This window comes from Aulostomus chinensis, chromosome 12 (assembly GCF_037954235.1).
Source record: "Aulostomus chinensis isolate RoL2024-O1b breed Wild chromosome 12, RoL_Achi_v1.0, whole genome shotgun sequence".
Classification (NCBI taxonomy): Eukaryota; Metazoa; Chordata; class Actinopteri; order Syngnathiformes; family Aulostomidae; genus Aulostomus; species Aulostomus chinensis.
Window position 1 is genome coordinate 3,402,380 of NC_141331.1, and position 25,648 is coordinate 3,428,027.

The window sequence follows — 25,648 nt, forward strand, 5'->3', positions numbered from 1 at the left end:
GGTTTTTGACGCGTCACTCCAGGAAAGGTCTGCTGAGGCACTTGGTTAGCAAAATGTTATAAAATACAGTTGAAGCCAAGAATCTTCTGCTCCATCCCACCAGCCAAGCCTGCCTGCCAAAGGCCCTTCTACCGAGGTCACCACAACTTTTGTTGTTGTTGTCGTGTACGACGTACATTTAAGGGGCCGCGCTGGTCCGACACTCTTCATACTCGCATCGACACAAAGTATTGCAAAATGAGCGGTACAAGTAAAAGTGAGTCAGGAGGGAGAAGTCCTGTACAAAAATCATGCAAATGTTTGATGAGATCCCACTGCATTTGTTGGGAGACGGTCATCGTCCTGGGTGTCTGGACAGCAGCGCCCGCCAGCTCTTCGCTCCCACAGAGGCAAAGGCCAAGGAGCCCGGGCCCTTGAGTACACAGCAGTGGACACAACACACAGCCATGTGGCTTGTTAGCTCCACCCCTCCACTGCTCCCTCCACCTCCGTATACAGATTTCTCTGCCATTTAATGATGTCACGTGACTTCCCACTTGCCCGTGGTCATAACTACTGTGGCCACTAGATGGCATCAGTCAGCAGGTGTTGAGTTCAGACACTTTTATCCACTGAAACTGGTGACACTGAGGTGACAATGGTTTCCTGTTGTAAGCTGTTGGGGACAACACTGACTTCTCAGGCTCCTTTGAACCCTTAACCCAAGTAGCTCTAACCAGACCGCTGCCCCGCCATATTCATTTTAAACACCGGAACAAAGGAAACCGGCTCAACAAACATTAAATACTGCATTTACATGAATATCAATACAAATAATGGCAGCTGGGCATATTAAGTGATTCAAACTATGAATTCCAGAGACATTCTTAGTCTGGATGCAATATTGCTATTGTGACAATTTGATGATTTCAGAAGGAACAGTGGTGAAATTTCAATCAGCACATCGACTAATTAACGACCTCAACAACCCTAATAATCCTCGCCCGTTCATGAACATTATTCTGTTATAGGTCTTCGCTGAATCTGTTTAAGAGCGGTGTTTCATTTTAACGGTCACTTTGAACGCTGTAATGTGTTGTGGCACTGTTGAATCATACTGTTTTATCCTTCTTATTATTTGCTAATAAAAACCTGAAACGATGCCCACTAAATGACCAGCCCTCTGAAGTCTACGCGCGTCTGAGCGTGCGCTGGGCTGTGACTCTGCTCCACATATTCACTGTTCCGTTTTTAATTAAGGTAACAGAGAGTGCATTTTTTAATTCAGCTTCTTGTCAGAATATTATACTTTCTGTCAGGTCACAGAGTTAATTATAGCAGAGAGGCTTCTCTTACTGAAATAATTGATGGTGTGACATTTAACACATAAGACTCAGAATAGTTTCTGTTGATTACTGGAGCTCTCACTGGAACATTCACCTCACATATTTGACCACAGGCGAAGGCAGTTTGGATGGCAATGTTGTCTCGTGTTCCTGCTTCCTTCAAACTTTTTTTTCACCTCACGGCACAGCTGGCCTCTTCTTACCCACTGGTTCAGTTTTCACCATGTTTCCTCCCCTGAGATTATCTCGCTCCTAAAGACCAGAATCCACCTGCACACTTTTGAGCGAGCAAACTATTTGCTTATTGCATTTCCTTTGGTGAAAGAAAGTTGTGTAAGTTAATTTACAGCAATTACTTTGTAATTCATAACAGGTTAAATAATCTCACCCTGACTGGTTTCTATCTAACAGGCCATGTGAGCCTGTAGATGGCGGCAGAGGCGATGACTGTGGCCATGGATCAGAGTCAAATGGATTGAGATCTTGAGGAATGACCTTCAGCAAGGGAATCTGCGCCTGCTGCAAGGTACCAGGGGGAACTGCTGCTGTCCAGAGACGAGAGCGAAGTCTGGGAATGTCTACGAAACGTGAGATAAAAGCCTAGAACCTCAAAACTCATTTGAAAAGTGGGATTCCATCTCCCATTTCGTGCATTCACTGGCCAAAAAGGCCAAAAGCCACCTCAAGCAAGCTGCGAAACTTCTTTTGCAAAATTGAGGATTTTTTTTTTTGTTACTGAGAATAAAATTCCTTTAACCTTTTCTTGAACCTCAAACTGAAAATATGTTGACAGAAACCAGAGTGATGAGACTCTTGATTTATTACCTCAGTAAACATTATCTGAATGGTGCCGTCCACGATAATACGATGGAGTGTCTCCCTCCTGCTGCTGCTGCCTCAGTCAGATCCAGCCCTCGCTGCTCTCCACCCCCGCTGTCTCTAACAAATATGGCCGCCGCCACGATCAACTGGATGACGTCACACTTGTCATAAACAGTCTGTTTACCGACCACTCTCTGTCATGGAACACGCCATCAACCTGACAAAGATGTTTTTAAGAACGTTGTCGAGAACAAATTTAAGATTACAAGAGGAAGATGGTGATGAATGATCATCAGCTGAGCAGATGATACACACATGTATTATTCAGTGGATACAGGTACTTTATTTGTCTACCGGCAATGAGAGGAGAACACTCTCTCACACACACACACACACACACACACACACACACCTCTGATTTGACCTTTCGTGAGGACTCTCCCTCTCCCACCCTCTCCCTCTCTATCTCTCCCATGAGGGGATCTTTTATTCCTTTCTTTCTTCCTATGGGTACACGATAATATAGACAAAGTCATCAATGTCAGCAAAATGTGGTCCTTTATAAAAAAAAAATGTATGTCTTCTTCGCTCATCACTCATGATGAGAAAACAAATGTAATATTTTTTGGAATATTTTCCTAAATACCTTTTTCTTTTGAATCTGCAAAAATTAAACTTTTTCAAATTTTCAGTTTAAACAGACATTGTGAAATATCAGCCCTCAGCCAAAGTAAGTCGTAAAATTACAAAAATATCAGCAAATATCAGCAAAAAAAATGAAAATGAAAATCTAATCAGTCATGAAGCTCTGTGACTAATTCTGTCAAACTGGAGCGGCTTGACTTGCAGGGGAGCTGAGTCACAACCGTGTCTCCACGTGTGTGTACCTGTATTATTAGAACCATGTATTTCCCTCCTGCATGCAGCATTCAGGCTGACGCACACGGCTGGTGTCAGGGACATCAGCATGCTCCTATTGCTTATTTCTTCTGAGCTCATTATGTTTATTCAAATTTTGGGTAAATACGGAGCCAACATGGAAACAAAACCTGCGGTCCAGCTGATCTATTTCCAGATCAATGGATGTGATTGTGCTCGAGCAGCCTGAGCGCAGCTGACAGGCTTCCTCCCGTGAGGCCCAGGCTGCTGGGGTTCTCCTGCTGCGTCTGCCTACATTTCACCATCCTGTGCTGTCGACTCCCACTGGGGAGCACCGTGACCCTCTCCCTTACCGAAATGTTTTCACAACTACAGCGCCTTCATGCGTTTAACCCTTTGAACTCAAAGCAGTTTCCTGCGCCGGCGCGCTCCTGCGCGGTGATGTAAACAGCACAATCACAGCTTGAAGAAGAGGGAGAATGCAACATTTCTTCATGTAGACAGAACTTTGATCATTCATTTCAAACAATGAGAACACAGGGACTGAATAGCTAGAACACACGTTAGTAAACCATAAGTAGAGCAGAAGCAGCCCTTCTACTAGCTGATGGTTGCTGGTGGACTAGCACGTGACACAACTGCTAACAACCTCTACCAGTCAGTGTTTTCATCTGTTTTCAGTCAATTTCACTGAGTTTTTGTCCCGTGACACCGAACCAGCTGAGTCAGTCATGAGTCCCATCGCAGGCTGTTTTTTAGACTGAGTTTATTTTTGGCTAAATTTTAAATGAGGCAGGGATTTTTTTTAATGAAATATTTAAGAAAAGGCAAGCTTGGATTCCCCCCTCCTCCATACACACACACACACAACGTCACACATGATTTGTTCAAAGACCATCAGAGAGGTTTTACAGCTCGTCACTACAATGAATTCTGCTTTTTTTCCCTCCTTGTCAGAGGTACCATGAAATTCCTGCTATAAATACCTGTTCAGAAAAGCTGCATTTCAACAACCAGCTGCTCGCAATGAGCTCCATTATAGACTGGTTGAAGGTGTTGCTGCACTACTGTCCTGACCCCCCCCCCCCCCCCCCCACACACACACACACACACCCTTGTACTTCATTGACGGAATACATTCCCTAGCTCCTCCCCCTAAACCTAACCATCTCAACTGACTGCCTGACCCTAAAACCAAGTCTTGACCTTAAAATGGCCCTTTGAAGAAGAGAGGACCAGCTAAAATGTCCTCACTCTTTTGGTTAAATTCATATTCTAGTCCTCAATATGTAGCAGCTACAACACACACACACACACACACACACACACACACACACACACACACACACACACACACACACACACACCTGCATGCAAACAGAGGCTCATTCCTCATCTGCAGAGACCTGAGTGACAGCCTGATCCATTTCCTATTGCCATTAGAGGCGGCTCTAGATTATGTAATTCATCCCATGGCTATCATCCACCTCTATCAATAATAAACATCTCCATGAAACTAGGGCTAGCCTCAGAGGATGGAGGCGGCGCTGCCACCGCCGAGCACGCTCTCATTCTGGTGCAGCCCTCTGTGAGCTCAGCCCGTACCGTGCGCTACATTTGCTTTCCACACGACTTGACTTCAGTTGCTGAGACCCCCAGGCACAATCTTTCCTTACGCCTTATCGCACTTATCAAAGCCGCTGCAGCTTTATCAACTCTGACATAGACGTCTCAGTGCGTCTGGTGGTGGCGGCCCGGAGCACCTGTGGCTCGTGACAGGAGACAGACACTCTCGTCCAAGAGTCCTCTGTGTCTCTGATGCCCTCGCTCTCTCTCCGTCAGCGAGGTCGGCATCATCAGACTGATGGGTGGCGTAATGTTTGTGACACGACCCGGTGCACAGCGTGTACTTAATACACATAATGTGTTTAATGGTAATTAAAGCGCATTCATTTACACAACACTGTCCTCCCTGTGACACTGCATCACAACGGAAAGGTTTAGGACAGAGATTCATGGTCAAGAATATGGCCGCCGCTACCAGATGATCCAGTTTTCGGCTGTTGTGTTTTGCCACTGGCGAGCCCGAATTGTCGGTGATCACAGGTTCTTCCTCATCCACTCCTTTAATGAGCGCTTGTGTTTCATCAAGAGGACATCTCTGTTGAGCACCTGCTTCAATCGCTAGGTCATCCAGTTCTGGCTGCATGGCTAAGCTAGTTAGCTCACATTAGGAATGAGGTGCTTTGTATGTATTCCACTCTGGGGTTTCCAACTCTCCCTTATCAGCCTGGACATCCTGTATGTGGGCAGAGTGAACATGTCCCAGACAGGAACCTCCTGTTTACCGTCTTATACCGAAATTTTCCCGTTAGATTCCCTAGAAAGAACTTCCCAATTATTGTCGCTCGAGGTGTTGAACACAGTGTGCTGGAACCCACCGCTCAATCGGCAGACCAATGCCACTCTCAGGGCGCACCCATCTCAGGCAGTCCATCTGAATCGAACTCTGGTCTGTTTACTCTCAACCGTATGGAGACCACCTCTTCAAGGAAGCCCGGTTACAAAAGAATGATGGTGCGGTTTGAAATCCTCTCTGGGATTCTAAGTCTTTATTCTGTTCCTAAAGAAATAAAGAATATCGTTGGTCTTTGCCTTGATCCTTTGTTTAATAGTGACAATCCTCCTTGAGCATTTGTATCTGACGATGTTTGCTGATGGCTAAGATGAAGAAATTCCTTGAGTGTGTGCGTGTGTGTTTTCCTCTAGATCCTTCTGCATAGATGCTCTTTCGGCCAAGGACGTTGATGTGATAAATGAGTGGTGAGTTGCCACCTGCACTCCGGGCTGAGACTGAAGCTGGGACTATAACGGAGGAGTGAGCAGAAGTCATCTCATCTCTCTCTCTGATTGAATCACCCAGAGATCCATTTGCATATGTAACACGATTGCAATTAAAGCGTTCTGGAACAAGAGAGATTGTGTTTGCTTGTTTGGAACGCTGTCCCACCTGCTCTGTGCTGAATTTCTGCAACAGTTTCTTGGCGTTGTCGACTGATGTCTAATTTAAGTTTTGCCTGATCTGAGCTGACAGGCAGCTGCTTGAGTCTGAGACCAGTGGAGCCCAAACCTCTCCCCAAGAAGGATCCAAATCTGGTTTAGAAGGAGGGTGCCTGATTCAGTGATGGCCTTTGGATTCCAGACATAAGAACTTGAACATAGAGGAAGTGGAATAAAACCCTGTTGATTATTGTGCTTAGGCCCAGAACCCACGGTAGATGTGGGCGATGTCGGGGGGGTTAAGCAGCCTGACTGCCTTTGTTTGTTCTGACCATGATGTTCATCGGAGTCATTTAAAAGTCTGGAGGTCTGCATCATCACATGATGAGGAAAGGAACATAAACATTCCACACACACACACACACACACACACACACACACACAAAACAGTGGCGGCACTTCTTCCAGACCAAAAATGAAAAGTGTGACTCACTATTGGCTGAAGTGACCGTCGCTAGCAGGCGTCAGGGTTTCTGCACCTTTCTTAGGTCAGTCCAAGCACTTTCAGCACCTTGTGACAAAAATTCCCCAAAATGTTTTTGATGTATGGTTGCAGCATTAACGTCCCTCCAGAGCTCCTCAAGGTCTTGTTGTCTCAATGTGGCATTTTGGAGGATTTTTGACAGTGATTTGAAACAAGCGAGTGCTTAATCCACAAAGATAATTGGACGGGGCATGTTTTTAAATGTCAATATTGCTTGATCACATAATTTAAAATCCCGAGTACATGAATTGTGCTGCCCTAACCCTCATAAATGATGTATGCTGGTTTGAGGGGTCATAAAGCCGAGGAGGTGGCCTAAAACAGGTGTCTCTCAGATTATCAGCCTCATTATGGTAGCCTGACCTTCTTTCAAATTGCAAATGGGGACATCCAGCACCCTAATGATGTCATACAAGGGAACCAAAGTGTGGGTGGTGTGTCTGAGAAAATGGTCACCCACCGAGTCAATTTCCTTTCTGTCCCAATTATATCTGACTTTGTTTTCCCTGAGAGAATAAACCAAAAGAAAAAAAAAGAAAAAGGGAGTTGCAGAAGAATGCTGTGTTCCAGAGATCTACAAAGTCTGTCAAAGTGTAGCGAAGCCAAGCTACACTACCCCAGACAAAGACTCCCTGGACAGAATGTGAAGCTGGCTAAGTGACAAACTCCTCCCCTATGATGCCTCGCCATGTTTACAGATACTTTACAACAGAAAAGAAGGCAAAGTGAGAGTAGGAGAGGACAAAGACAAGCGATGGGGAGCTATTTGTACAAGTGAGGGAGAGTAGAAGACAGGCAGAGAGTAATGGGGAGACAGAAGTTGGGAGGTGGCTGGCATGTGCTGTTTGATCGCTTGGCAGTCTTCTCTTGATTAGGGCCTCGTCCCTGCAGAGTCTCCCCAGCCGAGTCACAGGAGACAGTCTCCTCGGTAATAATGTCTGACAGGCAAGCCAGAGCCACAGAGGAGCTGACACAGATGCTCCATCTTTCAGAGGAGACGCCCGACCCAATTCCTCCACCTTCGCTGTCTCGCTTCTCTTACCTTTGCTAAGTGAGCTCAATGTAACAGTCAATTGGAAGCCTGAATGTGCTGGAAATGGGTTTTGTCATTGACAAATGACATTGACTGTATGGTTCGGTGAAAGAGTTGAAGTCTAAAAGAAAATCAAAACCTGCGTCGACTTCAGAGGCAAATCACAGAATGTTTCATCATATTTCACACGTCTATCGAGCACTTCAAAAGAAACAAATGCATTTAATCAACACGCTGGCTTGAAAGATAACATGTTGTCAAAAATAAAACACAAAGGCGTCTGGCAATCCAGACTCATGTTGAGTGTGAGCTAATTGGCTGGCCTACTGTCATGTTGTGCAAAGTGGTGCAAACCAGACCGTGCAAACCGTGGCTGCAATTTTCAGCTGTTTAAAAATAGCATGAAACTGAAAGCATTCACTTTCACTGGTCACTTTTCAAGCAAAAATGCCAAATATTTGCTGGTTCCAGTTTCTTTTTCCTTTTTTAAATGGTGGAGAACTGCAGCTTGAACAGCCAAATCTGAGGCGAGACAGGAAATTCTGGGTTAAGTACAGTTCTGCCACAGCCTGAGTATCGGCTTGGATTGCCTCCTTTCACTCTGGGCAACTGGGATTGACATGCTTTACCATTTTATGACTATTTATAGACAGGACAATTAATTATATACAAGGGCTACATCAAAGCCCTGGCTAAGAAGAATGATGAATCAACAGCGGGAGGGGCCGTGGAGAAAACCGCTCGCTGAGAAGGAAGCAGCACCTGATGACTCTAGAAAGGGGGAAATCACATCACTCCTCCCAGTGTCGTGGCTGCTGCTGTACATACAAACCCCCCCCCCCCCAAAATATCAGTTTCTCCGTCTTATAAAACATTTGCTCACGCATGCTAATCAAAGCTTCTTTAAAACCAGTTTGAGCCTGTCAGACAGGGAGCCGTTCAACTGACGTGGACTCCGTTGTAGCTGCACGCGTTTCTCTTGCTAGCTGGATGTGTTGCCCGGGGAACTGCTTGTTGTGTTAAATCATCTGGCTGGTTCAAACACTTATCATGCAAATGTGAGATGGAGCCCAGGACCAATGGCGTTCAGCTAAGAAGGAGGAATAAATGACCCAAATGACCAGAAGTGAAAACAACTTTTCACAGGTGATGATTGGTGATGCAGATCATGTGATGTCAAGTCCAATGGAGGTGATGGTTGCTGGTCATGGCTGGTTCACCGGAGCAGCAGATTTACCAGTTCAACAACAGGAACGTCGCATTGGAACACACAGGCAAACAGCAGCGACGCATTTTACGGTCAAAGCCAGAATCACCGTGTAACACTCACGGGTACAGATGTTACCAGCTGCATGGACGCACATCGTCATCACCTGTGCTTTGACCTATCAGACATTTGGGAAGCTGATCTCCCTCAGAGCCTCACGCCTGAGAATCTCAGCTGGTTTGAGCTCAGAGGAAAATACTCTGACAACAGTTATAAATCAGATAATCAGCTGCTGCTGTACCCAACACACAGAACCATTAAGTGCAGTCAAGATCTAAGGATTACATAAACACTGCAGTATTTTTCATATTTACTACAACAACATAACACTCTCTCTTCTCTCACTAGCCCTTTAAGGAAAAGTAAGAACTTCTCCATGTTATAGTTCTATGCTACCTATGCTAAATGCACTCCATGTGGTTTAAAACCGCCTCCATGTTATCACCCCCTGATTTTTTTTCATGGAATTCTATCAAAGCTACAGCATTGTGACAACAATCCTAAATCAAAGAGCTTGACATCGTTTTTATAAAACGTCAAACCGGGTTTTATGTCTCATCATCTTAGGGTTGAATGCTCATCGGCCCCGTCAGGGTCCCTGCTGTTCTGAGCGCGGTCATTAGTGTGAGCCTGCAACAGGAAGTAAATTCGCCATTATTCAAAAAACTCGGTCGCAGTCCGTTCACATGGCCCTGGATAAAAGGAGGAGAAATTAATGCTAATATATGGAATGGGGTCTTCATCAGAAGCTGGTGTTAGCACCACCTGGGCCTGTGCGAATGTGTATGTTGAATAATAGCTATTTCATCATTTCAAATGATGTGTGACAAACAAGTTGGTGTGTGTCTGTGAAGGAGAGGAAGGGTCTGGGCGGTCGTGGACCTGCTCTCTGAGACGCCTACCGTCTTTCTCGTGGTCTGAAAGCAACGTAACAGAGCATTTAGTCTACCTGGGCTTTGTTTGGTGCGATATGAAGAATGCGCCGTCCGTCCACACCCACCCGTCCACACAAACCCACATTCGCTCTTCTCCCTCTTTGAAGTGCTGCGAGCTTCAGCAGACCAGTCATCACAACAGGAGCATGAGATGGCTTCCACGAGCCGTTTCAGTTCAGACATTCGAGGCAACAGTGGCCACATCAAACCACCAGCGGCGAGGACACTGAAGACCAAACCTGTTGCCAGCATTACCCAACATTGTCTCATGAAGTCGACATACAGACTGCATGAAGACCAGGATGCTGCATGAGGACTAGGATGTACTACAGGGCCCTCAGCTGCAGCCACAGAGAGCGTGTACCCTCCTGCCCCCCCCCGACAAACAAACACACGTGAAGGCGATGACGTTGAGATGTCAGGTCAGAACCGGGACACTTACACAACAAATCCCAATTTTTTGTAATCTTATCCAAGTTGTTTTTGTGCCAAGATTTTTCAGTTTCATCATCAAACCTTTACTTCTCAACAATGATTTGAAGCAGGCTCAAACAAACAACGCCGTCCTGATGACTGACGGATTACCAATGAGGTGTTGGATCAGTCAAGGCTGGTGTGGTCATCCTGCGATCGATGCGGCTGCTGTGTCTGACCAGATTTAAGTAACAGACAATGATTCTGGCGTTGGACTCCTCTCGGGTTTGGTTCAGGCACTAGAAAAGACTTCCTGGAGACAGCAAATCAAAGCTGGTGTGTGTATTTATGAGGGATAATTCCAGTGACTGCAAAACTACAGTATAACTAGCAATATAATAGAAAGCACCATTAAGAAAAGCAATGAAATGTTCCATTTACCCTTTAGTGCACAGTTTTAATTGAAGTGCTCCACAGCTCCATGAGCGCACATATTTTTAGACCAGACGAGCCCTTTGGGAATCAGCACTGTGACCCGACATTAACAAACTGAAGCTTCCTGGCAACTCTTGTGAGATGAAAGATAACGGAATGTAATCTGATTACATCATGTTAGTTGACAAAAAAGAAGCCTTTTCAGGTTCGAGACAACGTGTTTCTTCGCAGTAGCTTGACTCCGGTTAGTGGGGCTCTTGCAAGACTCAGTGTGACGTGAATCTAATGCATCTTGGCAATGAATAGTGTCCATTGATTCCACCACATCAAACTGACTTTCTCCTCACAGAGTGCCTGCACGTCTCTTCCTCTGGATTATTTATGCGTACGAAAGCGTGCATCCATAGATTCCAAAAAAACATCCCAGAGAGCTTTGATGTCTGCTTTCCTGAATGAATCAACTACCGGAAAATCTTTTTATTTGACTGTAATTGAGAATGATTACTTCAAGGCATGGCAACAGTTGCCGGGCAAGCAAGGTTGACCCCGGACCTGCAGAATGTAAGCAGACACTCTGTTAGGACCTGCTCTGCTCGGCGTGGAGATTGCCTGGGTGCACAGCGACGGTGATATCAGTGTGAGATCTCCTGAAGAGGAATGGAGCTGTAATGTCATTTATCTACAGGCCTCTGTTAATGTTGCTCCCAGGGAAGTACGAAATTGAGATAAAAGCTGGTGACCAATCGAGTGTCAGCTTGCCTGGTGCCTGGTTGTGCTGATGTTGTGCTGATAAAAACGATGGATGGGAACATGTGCCACGTCTTCAGATCTGTCATTTATCCAGAGCTCTGCATTGCATATCAGCCGGCAAAGCTTGCAAACATCATCCCAAAATCAATAGTCAGCTGACTGGTCGGCTCCTGTTTTATTACAGGCCTGATCGTAAAGTTAAGTAGGAGTCATTATCAAGAACAGCATAATCTCCCAGATTTATTCAGGCTCGTTTATGAATGTGGCGGGTGTACAGTGGTCAAGGGGAGTGACATGAGGTTTTACAAGGAGCTATAAACTGGTCTAATATTATACAACCGCCTCACCTTGGGGCTAATACTCTCCAATTAAGACAATGGATTTCGATCCAGCTGCTTATAGAACACTTTAAAATGCTGCTTGTCAAATTTTTCCAATAACATTTTATTATAGACATATGCTGTGTTTGAGATTTAAATAACAGTCAGGGATTTCACAGTTCTGCCAGTTTTCTTATCGCGCTCCAAACTCTGAAACGTGCTTGAAGGAACTCGCCAGCTTCAGTTTGTCATTCGTCCCAGAGCCGGGCAGCAAGATGGCTAGTCTGGTCTCTGAGCTGAGCCCCTCAGAGACCAGCTGACCCCTAGTTAGCTTAGCGCAATAAATGGTCGTGGATGACGGGACACGTTAGCAAAGCTGCACAGCGAGGTCTCTGAGCCTGAGTGCATGGCTGATGGGAGACACACAGCGTCACTTGCTACTTGGATGCTCAAGAAGTGGAGAGTTCACAGCCAAAGTTACCAAACTTGTCAGCAGACGACAAAGAGAGAAAGAACGCTCTGCACCCCCGAGCGACATGAAGCCCCCACTCGGAAATATGGCGGCATTTGCAGCTGAAAATAAAGTTGTGTAAGCTATGTAGGTAGTAATAGCGTTTAAATAAAATGTAGCATTCAATCTCAGTTTGGGAGGCAGCTCAGTCCCTTCGATGGCACAGACGGAGCAGGACTGCTCCTCAGATGATGGTTTTTTTTTTGGTGTATATCGCGACCTTGACTTTATGTTGCTGTGTATGATGCAGATAATGTGCTTCATGCATAAATATTCCTTTAAAAGTTGTAGTCTCATGTTCTTTTCGTCCCCTTCTGGACTGTCAAATAAGAAAATGTGACCTCACCAAAAGCTTCAGTGACCTTCGCTAATTTGCTGACAATGCTCGCTCAAACAGGTTCACACCCATGTGGTTTCAGAGTGACAGCCTGTGGCTCCTGTATTTCACTGGAAACTGCACTGTGATTTGTTCACTACCTATACCTCTCCTCAGTCTTTTTGGTTTTGGACATAGAACACAACTCTGGAGCAAAGCATTGTTCTTGCTTTAGCTTGTGCAGAAATCCACAGCTTGATCACTGGACAATGACTCTTTGACGAGGTGTTGAGTTAATTAACCCCTCAGCACACACAGAAGAACAATCACAGACAAAGCAGGCAGAAATGTGGCAGGTCTTACCTTGAAGTCACAAATGCACGTCACCATGTTCCCAATTCTCAGGCACTCCCCATCGAACTTGCATGTGTTGGTGTCACACAAGAACAGGTCTGTGTCTCGGTCATCAAAACCTGCAGGACCAAAGTCAACAAGAGACATCAGACACTGTTTTTCTGTTCAGCCCTCAAGCGCTTCCACGCAGGGCCACATCCAGGGTCACTGATAATGAGCGTCTGCCATTAGCCTTGGCTCCCAAAGCGCCATTCACTCTTTGATCACCAACTGTACACTTTAAAAACACAATGTTACTTGTCCTTAGCTGCCAAAATGATGAAATACATATAAAACCTACTAGTCCCTTGGCTGTAGATATTTCTGAAACAGATACTCACACATTTAGTGCATCGGTACAACGTCTGACACACTCAAGAACCTCCCGTTGGTGTTCACTAAATAGGATTTTACATTTCAGACTCTCTCTCACCGTGTAGTCAGGGTTTTGGGGGGTATTTATTCAACAAGACGTTGTCCTGGAAATGTAAACCTGGGAGATGATCCGATTCAGGCAGCCTTGGAGATCTCAAATGACTTCAACAAAGCATCCTGAATCAAATCAAAGGGTCACATGAGTCTGAGAGTGCAGACTGAGCTCCAGGCTGTTAGTCTACCTGAATGGATGGTTCACAGAGAGCTCAGCTGCCCCACACACCGAGACAAATCGCACAACGCATCCTAATGCTAAGACAGAATCTATTTCGCCCTCCTGAAGTGCTCAACATTTTCAAAGTAAAAGAATGAAGCTGGCATTGCAGTCATAGTTGGCTGTATCAGTCTCAATTATAACTGGAAAAAGTAATACTACTTCACAAGCACTTTGATAAGAACTGAAAAGTACCTAACTAAAACACGACACTCAACAGTGTGGGACTGATGCATGAATGGATTTGATCAGTCTCTCAAAGAATCCATGCAAATCTGTGGGGATCCCCAAGAATATTTCCATTGAAAATTGCTGAACTGATTTACAAATGAGCGTATCAGAGAGCAGCAAGTGAAGATCAGACATGCTACATGACTTTTACTGTAAAACACGGTGCTCAGATAACTACAAAGTGAACTGTATCTGATTGTTGGGATTGCTGTGAAGCAAACTGCCAGCATTACCCAACGCAGGCAGGTTTGAAAAAGTTTTCCTAAAAAATAACAGCAAAGAAAGAAGAGAAAAAAAAACAAAAAACAATGTTTTGTTGTGTCATTTTATTTATTTTGGTTGTCAGACCTGGTTTTGAGAATCTTATTCTGAAAAGTTGTGACAGGAAGTCAAGCAAGAAGAAGCCTCTTGGATGAGAGGTGAAACAGCTCCACTTACAAGAGGTGAGTCCAGTCGCCTCAATTGATTGTTCTTGAGACAGGAAGTCAAGCGTTTTTTTTGTGGAGTTTTTTTTTTTTAAAGCCAACTCTGTGGCAAATGCCTTCGAGATGTTGACTAGAAACACTTGGCGTTGGTGTCACCGTCACTGACATGGCTGCACATAGAAAACAGCCGTCTGTATTATTTAGTCCAGTCTTTACCAGCTGTCTTCCATACCCAACACGTAGTTAGCAAATGCTAACTGAGAAGAATCTTGTGCTATTTATGCTAACACGTGTACATAAGCGGGCTAATGGGAGCGCTGCCGCACACGGGATAACATGGAATAACATGGAATAACATCTTATGTAACCGTAGTTAATATGACCACAGATTAGGGTAATTAACTGAAACATATTAGAAAGATTTACTTTTTTTATGGCAGTTTTGAAAATTAATGAAATGTTTAATGTAGCACTGAGAAAGAGCCTGAAGACGTGAAATGATAAAAGTGGAATATCAAGATAAGAATGAACATCAAAGACGGTGACTTTCAAAGATGAACAATGCAGGGTTTCTTCCTTTATTTGCCTCGGCTCGCGCTTTGCAGCGTCGGGGAAAATGGTTTATAAATAGAAGTGATAAATAGAAAGCTAAGAATGCTGGTGAAGAAGCACTGAAGACGCTGATGACACTTGTACTGTGAACATTTCAACCCTACAGTGGTGTGTTCATCTAATTATGACTTTTTTTTATTATAATTTCTTTTGGCGCGCTGACCTCTGACATCAGCGTCACGTTAAGCTGCTCACCCTCGAGCAGGTCAGACGGAGACTCAGCAGCATGTCCTCTCACCGTGTCCGTCCTGAATACCCCAACCCCCCTGCTCCCTCTTCGAGCCAAGCCATTTACTCACGTGCATTTATAATATAACAACAATAATAAACACAACCAAAGGAGATAAATAATAAATCTGAAATTCAACTGTGTGTAAAGATTCCCAGACACATCAATACGATTCCCAGGTGCAACCATGACGACCTGTAGTGATAAAAACCTGGATGGTAAATGCAGGCTAATTGAGTTGGAAGTTGTAGTGTCGATTCTCTCTCTCTCTCTCTCTCTCTCCGCTGCCCCTTCACTTTCAACAGGCACAAATGTTGGTGAAGGTTTTGACATCACGCCACTAAACGATGAGGAATGTGGATCAGTTTCAGTTCAATAGTAGAGATGGAAAGCAGGGAGAAACGGACTGAAGATCAATGAATTACAGCAGAAATCAGAAACAGAGGATCACGTCGAAGGCCAGGGAGATGGTAAAGCAGTTTACAGTGGGGGCGGAACTGACCACGCGCTATCGTAACAGACAGGAGTGAAGCACACCTGGTGGGCTGTTGCTGGTCTTGCTTACAGGGTCTCATGAAGCTACAAATGAGATTCCTCATTAACGCCACTGGAGAAATCCCCTCTGCCTCCTGCTACTGCATGGCACGCATGAGGCAGCATTTCCTCTTGCAACTAAAGGTGGAAACATGACTGCTAGATTATGGAGATGATGGCTGGCTATTTAAAATCTTAAACCACGTCTCCTGTCTGTGGACACCTCTCCTGTCTGTGGACACGTCTCCGGACATTGAACCGGCCTGTGTTTGAGATGACACCTCTGCCTTTAACTGCAGGAGAAACCAAGGCTCCTTTCCTCACAAATCACCCTTGTTATCCTCAGATTTAATGAGACTAAAAACCCAGAGAGAAGACTGTGTTCCCCTGGGAAGAAACTTAAACAGGCACATTTTATACCCACCCTCCGAAAATCGCAATGACCTGCCTTGGACTCTGTCCACACTGTGAGCCAGACATTTTACAGCACCCTGTCCTATTCATGGACATCTTATGATAATAGTCACTTAGATTGTTGAGCACCTGTGTAACCTATGACAACAATAACCAATGCTCTTTCCCACTGCTAAGACCCCTCCTGGGCACGACACAGCCTAATAGCCACCAAAGTTAAGCCTATGCTAAAATGAAGCTGCTACTTGCCAGAGCACTGAATGACCATAAAGGGTGAGCTCTCGCAGCAACGCTACAGTCACCGAGCCAAGAACAATGACATAAGAGGTCTCGACACTTGGAGTGCATGGATGGGACAAACCCCTGAGCCAACGGAGGCCGTAGCAGGCAATCTGGACAGCTACAAAAACTGGCAACTGCTATGTTGATGATAGTCGCTGGAGAGGAGCATTGTTATGGTGACAATCATACTACTGGCCGGGCGTGCAGGCCAGCTGGTAGCCTCTTTGTTAAGCAGAACTGTGTGAAATTACTCCAAAATGCTAATTTGAAAGTTTGATTTTTTTTTCCCAGGGTTTCCTGGACAGCAAACCATGGAAAACCAATCAAATAAAAAGAAAGCGTCTTTACCAATAAAGAGTTGTGTGCCTTGGATATTTTCAGGAGCTCCTATAAGCAGAGCGACTTGTAAACAAATACTGCAGCTGCAGCTATAAAAGCACGTAGATAAAAGAAAAGACGCTTTGTCGCCACTTCAACAGCAACACAGATTGTTTCTGTGAATTGTTCACAAGCTTGCAAGTGACGCATCAACTGGATGCCAAGGCTCTGAGTGAAACAAGTGAAAAGCTATTAGAGAATTAATGTCCCACATGATCACTTCTCAGGAATGTCACAGCTACCAGAGTCGAGGCTTCAAAGGGGGTGCAGCACAGCTCCCGCTCAGCTGCAGCTGTGGATGGAGGTGTGTCTGTGGACGGCCAGGTTCTCAAAATACGGTTACCTGCGCAGGAAGAAATGACATGCAGCCACATGACAAAGCTTCCCGTCTGCTGCTTCGTCCCCGCTCTGATTCTCTGACTCTACGTTCTCGTCCTGATTATTCATTGTGTAGTAGTCCTCATCAATACTTTCATCCTTCCTACTTTTTCCGTTCAGATTAATGCTGTTGCACGGAAGCTAATTTGTGTTTTGTGCAGTGAAAAATGAATACAGACGATGAAGAGGAAACTACTTTATGAAGACACGAAAGAAATATCAATTTAATCATGTGAAATGTTTACCCTTATCAAAGATAAGGTTGCTCCTCCTGCGAGTGCGATGAGTGACTCTACTTCAAGAGCGCGGCAGTGGCGCAATAAGGGTTTGCTTTTTCCCCTCCAAAGGTAAAGCAGAGAGCCCTGATTTAGAGACCAATGACGTCTTTGCGTCTGGGTCATTCTTCCTTGGGCACGCCCTGATCACTGCACGCCTACGAGGGGATGCGCGGTAGTATTGGCAGATGTTTATCTTTTTTTTTATTGCTATCAAACTGATGATTTGATATTTATGTTGGCCCAGATTTGCTCAAATATCTTCGTCTTTCCTCAAACAACATGGTAAATTTATGATTTATGGGCTTCTCCAGTTTTTGTCTGAACATCTCCAACGTTTACATGTGGTTTCAGGATGTAAATATCACATCACCTTGTTTGTCATACATTTTTTTGTCAAAAACAAATTCCAAAATTGTGCATCCCTGGCCTCAGACAAGTGCTTCAGATCACATGAATAGGAGCTCTTATCTTAGATAAAGCAACGCTGCCAAGAAGAACCTGATAAAAAAACAAAACAAAACACTGATGATGTCATTGCCAGGTTGTCCTGTGAACTTCAAGGCACTATTTCAAAATCTGGTCTCCTTTCTCATGCAGCCTCCAAATACTAGGACGCACTGACTCACGCCTGGCCCATGTGCTCTACCTTCCAGGGGACAGATTAGCTCCAGGTGGTTGCATCAAGGTGCTGCTGGAGATGTCTGGCCTATTTCAAGGGTTATTATAAGTCACGTTTCCATAATTCTGTGCCATTACCTTTCAATATATTCCTTTTAATTTACAGGACCATCCACGAGTACCGTGAAACCATTTGTCAATGCTCAGACACAGCAGGAGGTGGTCAACAGAAAGAGCCTGGGAGTCTCAGCAGTGCGGCGGTGTGCTGAGGGCTGCTAGCAGCCGAGACACAGCGGGGGGATGAGCTTTTATTCACCTGAAAATGTGTGCAAAGACAGCCCACTGCGTTGTGACCATAGACCACAGGAACCCGAGAGAGGGAGACGCGTTTCAACGTTTTAACATGTCATCAACATATCAGATCGGTTGAGTTACGGCGTGAAAATAAGAGCCTTCTACATTCAAGCCAGAAAATAACCATAACAAGAGGAGAAAAGTTCTCCTCTCCTTTACCTGTCAGCCTCGTTGGTTTGTGGTTTGCACTCAGCTCGTCGCCTGCTGCCCTTAAATGGGTTTATTGGGGCATTTCCTCACGCTGATTGCACAGCGCCTGGCACGCACATGCAGTACTCAGGTGGGTACAAACCCACTTTGCTGTCAGGGCAAGAATCATGAATCCCACCTGGAATTTTATTATATTCCTCTTATTACTCTCTGCAAGAACAAATACAGGAGAAAAACACAACATCATTCACTGATGAAGCTTTTGTGTTGGTCAGTGTGTAGCTGGAAGTGTAATAATGGACACAAGTGGGTCCTTTTCCAGCGGCTTCAGGGCTTGTGAGGAACATGTTAAAGACAGGAGAGCGGCGGCGGCGAGTCGCCTCTCCGACGTGCTCGGACCCAAACAGAGCTCCTTAAAGTGAGGTCGCACTTTCAAAACTAGACGGACGACCCCTCTCTACAACAAATGTGAAGCGTGCTGCCGCAAAACATCTGTCCAGAGGGAGCAAGAGCTCCCTCTGCTCTAGCCTGGAAATGAATACATCTGGACTTGTTTCTGAGACTCGGGCCGAGGGCTGTATGTTTCGGGGTTGTTCGTCTGTCTGCACGTCCCATTCTCAATAACACTAAACACATGCACAAAGCCTGAGCGCGACAGATTCACCACGGTTGGGCGAACATGGAGGAGTGAGCTCAAACACACACCAAGTGCGCCATCCACCTACCAGTGAAAGAGGAAGAGGAGCAAAGAGAGAAGCGGCACAGACACGTCTCAGCTATTATGTGAGCCACACTTGTAATGACGGGTCCAAAATATCAGTGATCACACAAAACCATAATGTTTCGCTCTGCTCCAATTACCTGAATGCTACAGTTCAGCACAATCAACGCAAGTGGCACTGTTTGTGACGGAGGAGGCGGAAGAGCAGCGTCTACGCCTCAGCAGGTGCAGGAGCTGAGTAACATGGTCGTCGCAAATAAAGCCAGGAGATGGAGAGCGATTAGACCGTTTTTGGAGGACAATGGCATCGTCACAGGAATCAGCTCCGTCAGCGTGCGCGGGATTGATAGAGTGCTGAGGAGACATCGGGTGACAATAAAGCAACAATACAAATGAGCAGCTGAGAGGAAGTGCCAGTGAGCTGCAGTCTGCTCGGGTTTGGCCTAAAAAAAAAAAAAAAAGTCGTCAGAGGCGATAAAAACAAGTGGTGTGTTTTCATTCGAGTGGTTCCACGCACGTCACCATGAGACTGCACCAACACCAGGACCATTTCAGTACTTTCATAATTAAAAATGTCCCGATCAGGTTCCGGTTTTGAGGCGCTGATAAACAACTTGATGGTGCCGCCATTGGTTTTCATGACGTTTCAATCTAACAAAGCCAATGTTGTGCAAGCCCCCCCCCCTACACACACATCCTTGTACTTATATCTTTGTGAGGACTTTCATTGATTGACATTCCCTAGCCCCTCACCCTAAACCCAACTAAATCAACTGACTGCCTGACCCTAACCTGAACCTGATTCTAACCTCGACCCTAAAACCAAGTCTTGACCTTTCAAACAGCCCTTTGAAGAAGTGAGGACCGGCTAAAATGTCCTCACTCTGTCGGTTAAATACGTATTCTGGTCCTCACTATGTAGCAAGTACAAGAAAACACACACACAAACACATATATACACACACATACAGCTGACAGCTCCTCCGTAGCTTCTAACGCTCTCCGAGGTCTGGTTTCTAACTCTGTAGCGGTAATCCCGGCACCGTTTGGGGACGCCACAGCCTCAAACGAAGAGTTGCAGCATCTCCGAGCGGTAGCATCAGCTAATGAGTTAGCATGCAGCGAAATTGAGCTGAGCCGTGTTTAATCGCTGTTCCGTGTCGGATGTCCCGTCCGAAGCAGAAACACGTTGTTGTGTATTCAACCGTTAACACGCTGTGACCTAGGTGCGGACACAGACAGCAGAGAGGGGAGACTGATTACCTCGTTTCTTTTTCCCAGTTCACGTCATCACCGGCTTGATATCCTCGGGGCTGTCAAACTCACGTATTGAGCGCGAGGCACACGCATTTCAGTCCGTTCTCGCGCCCCCACGCCACAACTTGTACCTCTCACGAAGGAAAAGTTCCATGGTAACGACCACGAAGTTGCGTCGCGATTTTTTTTTAACAGAACAGGTGGAAAATCCCTCCCCACGTCGACAAGTAGCCTGAGAGCCTTAGACAATGACGGTCTTTGGCTTGTAATTACATTAACTGTAGCGGGATATCTAAATCTTGCCCAGATACAGCAGTGCTATTTTCTGATTGGCTATTAGGTAGCTATAGTTTATCTGATTACTGGTGCGTGGTAGGGAGGATTGTTTTCTTTTCAGCTCCTTAACCATATCCTGAATGACTGCTTGCTAATTCCAGCAGATGGTCCGACGCCTGATTTTTTTTTGGAAGTTAGCGCCTACTAATGAAAGGCACATCCTGTCCATTGTGACGCCGTTGCCCCAGGCTGTCCTCAAATTTTAGCCCCAAAAAAAAACGCCGATCGCGCACGCACGCCTTCATTAAGAATAAAATGTATATGTTTGTAAGAATTGATGCGTCATTTATCAGATAAGACCACCGTCCCCACCCAAACCCCCACACTTTGAACTCTGTTCAAACCTTGAGAGCCCTGGATTATCCTCATTGTGGCCACCTTGAAAGAATCGCAGCGGGCGGGAGGCGGCCATTTTACATCACTGAGTGGATCTGCTGTGGAACCAATCTCAGAGCCAAGCAACATGGACGCTCAACTCCTGCCTTCTAATTAACCATCAAAGGTGGGTTAGTTCCTTTTGAATACATTTACCGCGTTATAACGGATACTAGTCTTGCGAAAATTTTGAGGTTAGCCGCCCCGTTTGAAGTTGAATAGTTAACAGTAGTTTTGTTAAATAGAGATGTTTGCTACATGCTAGGCTAACGGACCTGTCGCTAGGTGACGCTGATTCAACTGAAACGTTCCGAGAAGAAAGGAGCTTGTTTCTGTTGCGTTACTGAGCCAAAAGACATATAAGGTAAATTTATATATATGTATTTATTTATTTGTATTTTTGTGTGTACATTTCTATATATGTATGTGTATTATATTTGTGTACATATATACACACAAATCAAATATATGTATGCAACCCAAATGCGTGTGTGTAAATATATATATATATATATATATATATATATATATATACATAATACATGTGTATATATATACATACATATATATACACATACATACATACATGTATGTGTGTATATATATATACACACATACATGTATGTATGTATGTGTATATATATGTATGTATATATGTGTGTGTTTCAGAATTTTCCTCGTTTGTTTATTGTGGTTTTTGTAACTTGATGATTCATATAATTTAGAACGACATGGACATTCTTGAGTCTATTTCACTGCATCAGTTTGCTTTATGTTATGTTGTTAAAGGTTTCCTCAAGCAATGACCACAATCCTTACCCATGATATATTATGTCTTATTATACTACGTTATATTATACCGAGCCGTACCTGAGATGAGATGATTGTTTTGTGTTTACTGTGTTAAAAATGTAGAGTAAATCCCACAGCCAAGATACACGGATGCTAAACTTTGCCTTTTTATCTACAATTCTGCAGGTTTTCATGTCAGATCTTCACTTTCTGCACCATACTGTAGCATGTAGTATGGAGCAGTTTTGGTATCAATATCAGTTCCAACATCCCTGTAATCAAGCCAGTTCTTCCTGGTAAGTTTGTCTATCTTCTACTTTCTCATTACACTTAACAAGTCAAGCTATTCTTACGAATTAATGCAGTATAATTTGTTTGCAGCTGCCTTTCTGACAACAAAAACGTATTTAGAGTTAGACCACTCAAATGTTTTCATGTATATTCCGGTGATGCGTCCTCGGGTGTCGTGAAAGGCGCTATATAAATCAAAATTATTATTGTTATTGATGCAGCTGGCTATTTTTTTAGCAACTTTTGACATATTCGGGTGATTTTAGCAGGCTGATCTACCACCAGAATTCTGGCCAGATATAGTCTTATAGGCTTAACATGATGGAGTAAAGCCTGACAATGAGGAGTCTGCTTGGCATCCTGTGACGTGCTGGCATGAGGACAACTGGGCATGTTTCTGAGTGACCAACAGGCCTGCTGTGACTTTGCACTTTGAGTTGTCAGTTTTCTATTATATGTCAGATGGAACCAAAAACACAGTTGACACAGAGAGTAATTTTGTGTGCGAGGGTCAGCTCGAAGGGTCAGCTATCTATCTCAGCGAGCTGAAATCTTTTATGGTGTTAACCACAAGGGACGGAGCTGCAGCATTGTGTCTTTTTGCTGTTAACAAAACAGGGAATGCTGTTGTCCTGACAGGCACTATAACTCACCGTGATGAAAAATCATTAATTTTCAGATGCAAACTAACAATAGAACCAACAGACTAACTGTGGTTTGTCAGTTGTTTTAGCTTGTAAACATATACAATAGCGTGCTGCCATTTTAACTCTCTCCCCACCACTGACAGGGACTTCCAGCAGTCTGTGTTATCACTGTCGTGCGATGGGGCACTATTGATCCTCCAACATATGATGCTCTTCAAAAGATGCACTGTGGTGTGTAAAAGTCAACCCCTTAAAAGTTTGACATTTTATATGACTTTTCTCTGTCTTTCATGACTATATGAAACCTGAAACATCATCGGGGGGGGTTATCTTAGTCTTGCATACTAGAAAAATGAGCATATTTTGTCAAGCATGATCCTGGATCAGATGATAAATGATAAAAGCAGCTGTGCTTTTTCAGTATTATTACCGTGTTTTTTGTCAGAGCTGCTTTGAGAACCTTCTTCTGAGAAGTTTGCATTGAAAGTCCAGCAGTTCTGTCACTCACTTCTTGTTCTAGCCAACAGGTGTGATTTGTGCTCAGGACTTTACCGTACTTATCTACCCTCTCCTCTTTTTGCACTTCCCATCTCCCCACTTGTTTTGTCATTATTTTCCTGTCCTCTCTGCTCACATGACATTGTGCTACAGGACCCGCTGCAGTTATTGTTAATCTCCGATAACAGATAATTTTGTAATTCAGGTTTTCATACAACATTATAGGCCTATTTTTTTTTTCAAACTGAATGACTTGTCTTTTAACGCCTCCGACATATGAACTAAAAACTGTTGTTCTCATCCTCTGAGGTAAAGACACCTGAGACAAATACTGTCGTAATCCAACAGTGGAGGAAACCATATTCCTCTGCAATATTCATCACACATGATAAGAAACTCTTACATGACAACAGTATTCATTATTCAAGAGAATCTCAGCTGAGATTTTGTCACAATTCCACAGTTTAGTTTATTTTTGGGCACCATGTGTACATATGCAAGAGCGACTATCCCGTTTCATCTTTCAGAAAATGTTATAGGTGCACGTTGTGAAAAAAAACCTTCCTGCTCCTGCCATCCAGGAGGATATTACAGTTAGCTGAATAATTAACGAAAACAAGCTGGCAAACATCAAATATTGAAAAGGTAATGTTTATATGCTAACGATTAAGATGGCAAGCGAAGCACTTACTTGTCTAAAAGAGAGAGCTTGTCAACCAAATGCATCTCCCCCTACCTACCTGGAATTTCACAGCCCCGTTTAAAGCATTGTGCTGATCAATAATTAAGTAAAGTAAATTAATAATGAAGGCTGAACAGCCATAGTGGTGAGACATCCTTTCTTGACCCCTCCTGTGCACGAGGCGTCTTTTTCTTGTAACTCTGCAACAGGTTTTTAAAAGCCTTTCATGAGGAGTTCAACACCAGTTATGTCAGCTTATGAAAATGCACAATAACACTGAGCGCTAATTGCTTGCATCACAAACAGAATGTGTCTTAATTACAGTAAAAGTGTGTTTCCACGTGGAGAAAGGCATCACTGTCTCTCTATAAAGCTGGTTTGGTCTTTATTTTCCATTACACCTCCCCTCTACTGTCTTTGCCTCTGTCACAAGTGCTGACCTGCATACAAGAGAAGTACTTTTGACCTCAAATCTTACAGGCAGATGGCCGATTCTCCCCAGATCTCTGGTCATTTCCTCCACTTGATGGAATATATATATATATATATATATATATATATATATATATATGAGAGAGAGAGAGACATAACACTGCACTTTAATTATCAAACCATCTAATGACCTTTCAGTCTTAACAGTAGCTAAGGGACACAGTGAGGAGAAACAGGTTTTATCTAACCTATTAACTGTCTTTATAGAATGAGGCTGTATTGCATGAATTGCTTATGTCATATTCTTTTGTTTCTACACTCTTGACTTGCAATAGATGAGATTTAATTCAACAGTTTGTGCACACATGCTGTTCTTTATTAGGGCTGTGCAGTAAAAGTAATGCATTAACATTGGTATTGTAGACATTCCAGCACTTAGTATTAATACCACATGTTCATTTTTAGTTATGGACTTTTGCTTTTCTTTGGCTGGAAACTTCAGTTTGGACGATTTCTGATGTTCGCGGTAGTTTGCCCTCAGCAAGTCTGTTGTTTCCGCGCCTTATGTTGGTTCAGATGTTTTAGGTCATTCCTGTTTTATTTTGAGGTTAACTTTACTCCTATGTCTTGTACGCCTCACTTCCTGTCTTTGTCAGTTTTCCTAACTGTTATCCGTGTTCACCTTTGTCTCGTCTGTTCATCAGTCCTCGTCAGCCACATCCCTGCTCCTAGTGTTTATCATCCAATCACGTCCCTCTCTGCCCTTGTCTTCTTTTTGTGTCATTGGTTCAGTTTCTCACATGGGTCTCAGCTTGTCTGTTTGCCTCCAAGCATTTTGAGAGTTTCTTCTGCTGATTGTGTCTGTTTAATTTGTGAGTTCAGCTCATTCTTGTGTCTCGTCCATCCAGTCCTGCCCTCCTCTGCACTCAGCTGCTTCCACCTTGACACTGCATCATTTGCAATGTATCGTAATAAAATCCTATCATGAGCCATGTGTGTCACGTCAGCTGTATTTCAGCACATTATTGTTCAGTGAGTGACTCAACAACTTATTTGCATTTTTTTAATATGATGTTAAAGCAGCTACATTAAGTGTGATCAGTAAGTGGACATCCATGCAACTTTGAAAATATTGTTCTGT

General features: G+C 44.1%; 2 protein-coding genes across 13 annotated transcripts in view; one reads left to right on the plus strand and one right to left on the minus strand.

Annotated features, from left to right (window-relative positions):
• Positions 1-25,648, minus strand: part of tmeff2a (transmembrane protein with EGF-like and two follistatin-like domains 2a) — a 109,256-nt gene that overhangs the window by 77,878 nt on the left and 5,730 nt on the right. The window contains exons 1-2 of one of the 2 annotated variants that reach the window (XM_086219682.1): positions 21,135-21,359; positions 12,915-13,024 (exon numbers count right to left, since the gene is read on the minus strand). In XM_086219682.1, coding sequence (XP_086075808.1) covers positions 12,915-13,024; positions 21,135-21,255 — 231 coding nt within the window. In that variant the 5' untranslated portion in view covers positions 21,256-21,359. Of the gene's footprint in view, positions 1-12,914; positions 13,025-21,134; positions 21,360-25,648 lie in introns of those variants that run through there. The other variant, XM_086219681.1, reaches the window with a different exon arrangement.
• The window catches only part of LOC147251765 (mechanosensitive cation channel TMEM63B-like), a 52,081-nt gene continuing 46,929 nt past the window's right edge, over positions 20,497-25,648 (plus strand). For 6 of the 11 annotated variants that reach the window (XR_015118671.1, XR_015118670.1, XR_015118677.1 and 3 more), the window contains exons 1-3: positions 20,499-21,292; positions 21,431-21,529; positions 22,144-22,253. The gene's annotated coding sequence lies outside the window, so the exon portion shown is untranslated. Of the gene's footprint in view, positions 21,293-21,430; positions 21,530-22,143; positions 22,254-25,648 lie in introns of all 11 variants that reach the window. The other 5 variants (XR_015118676.1, XR_015118672.1, XM_086219679.1 and 2 more) reach the window with 5 other exon arrangements.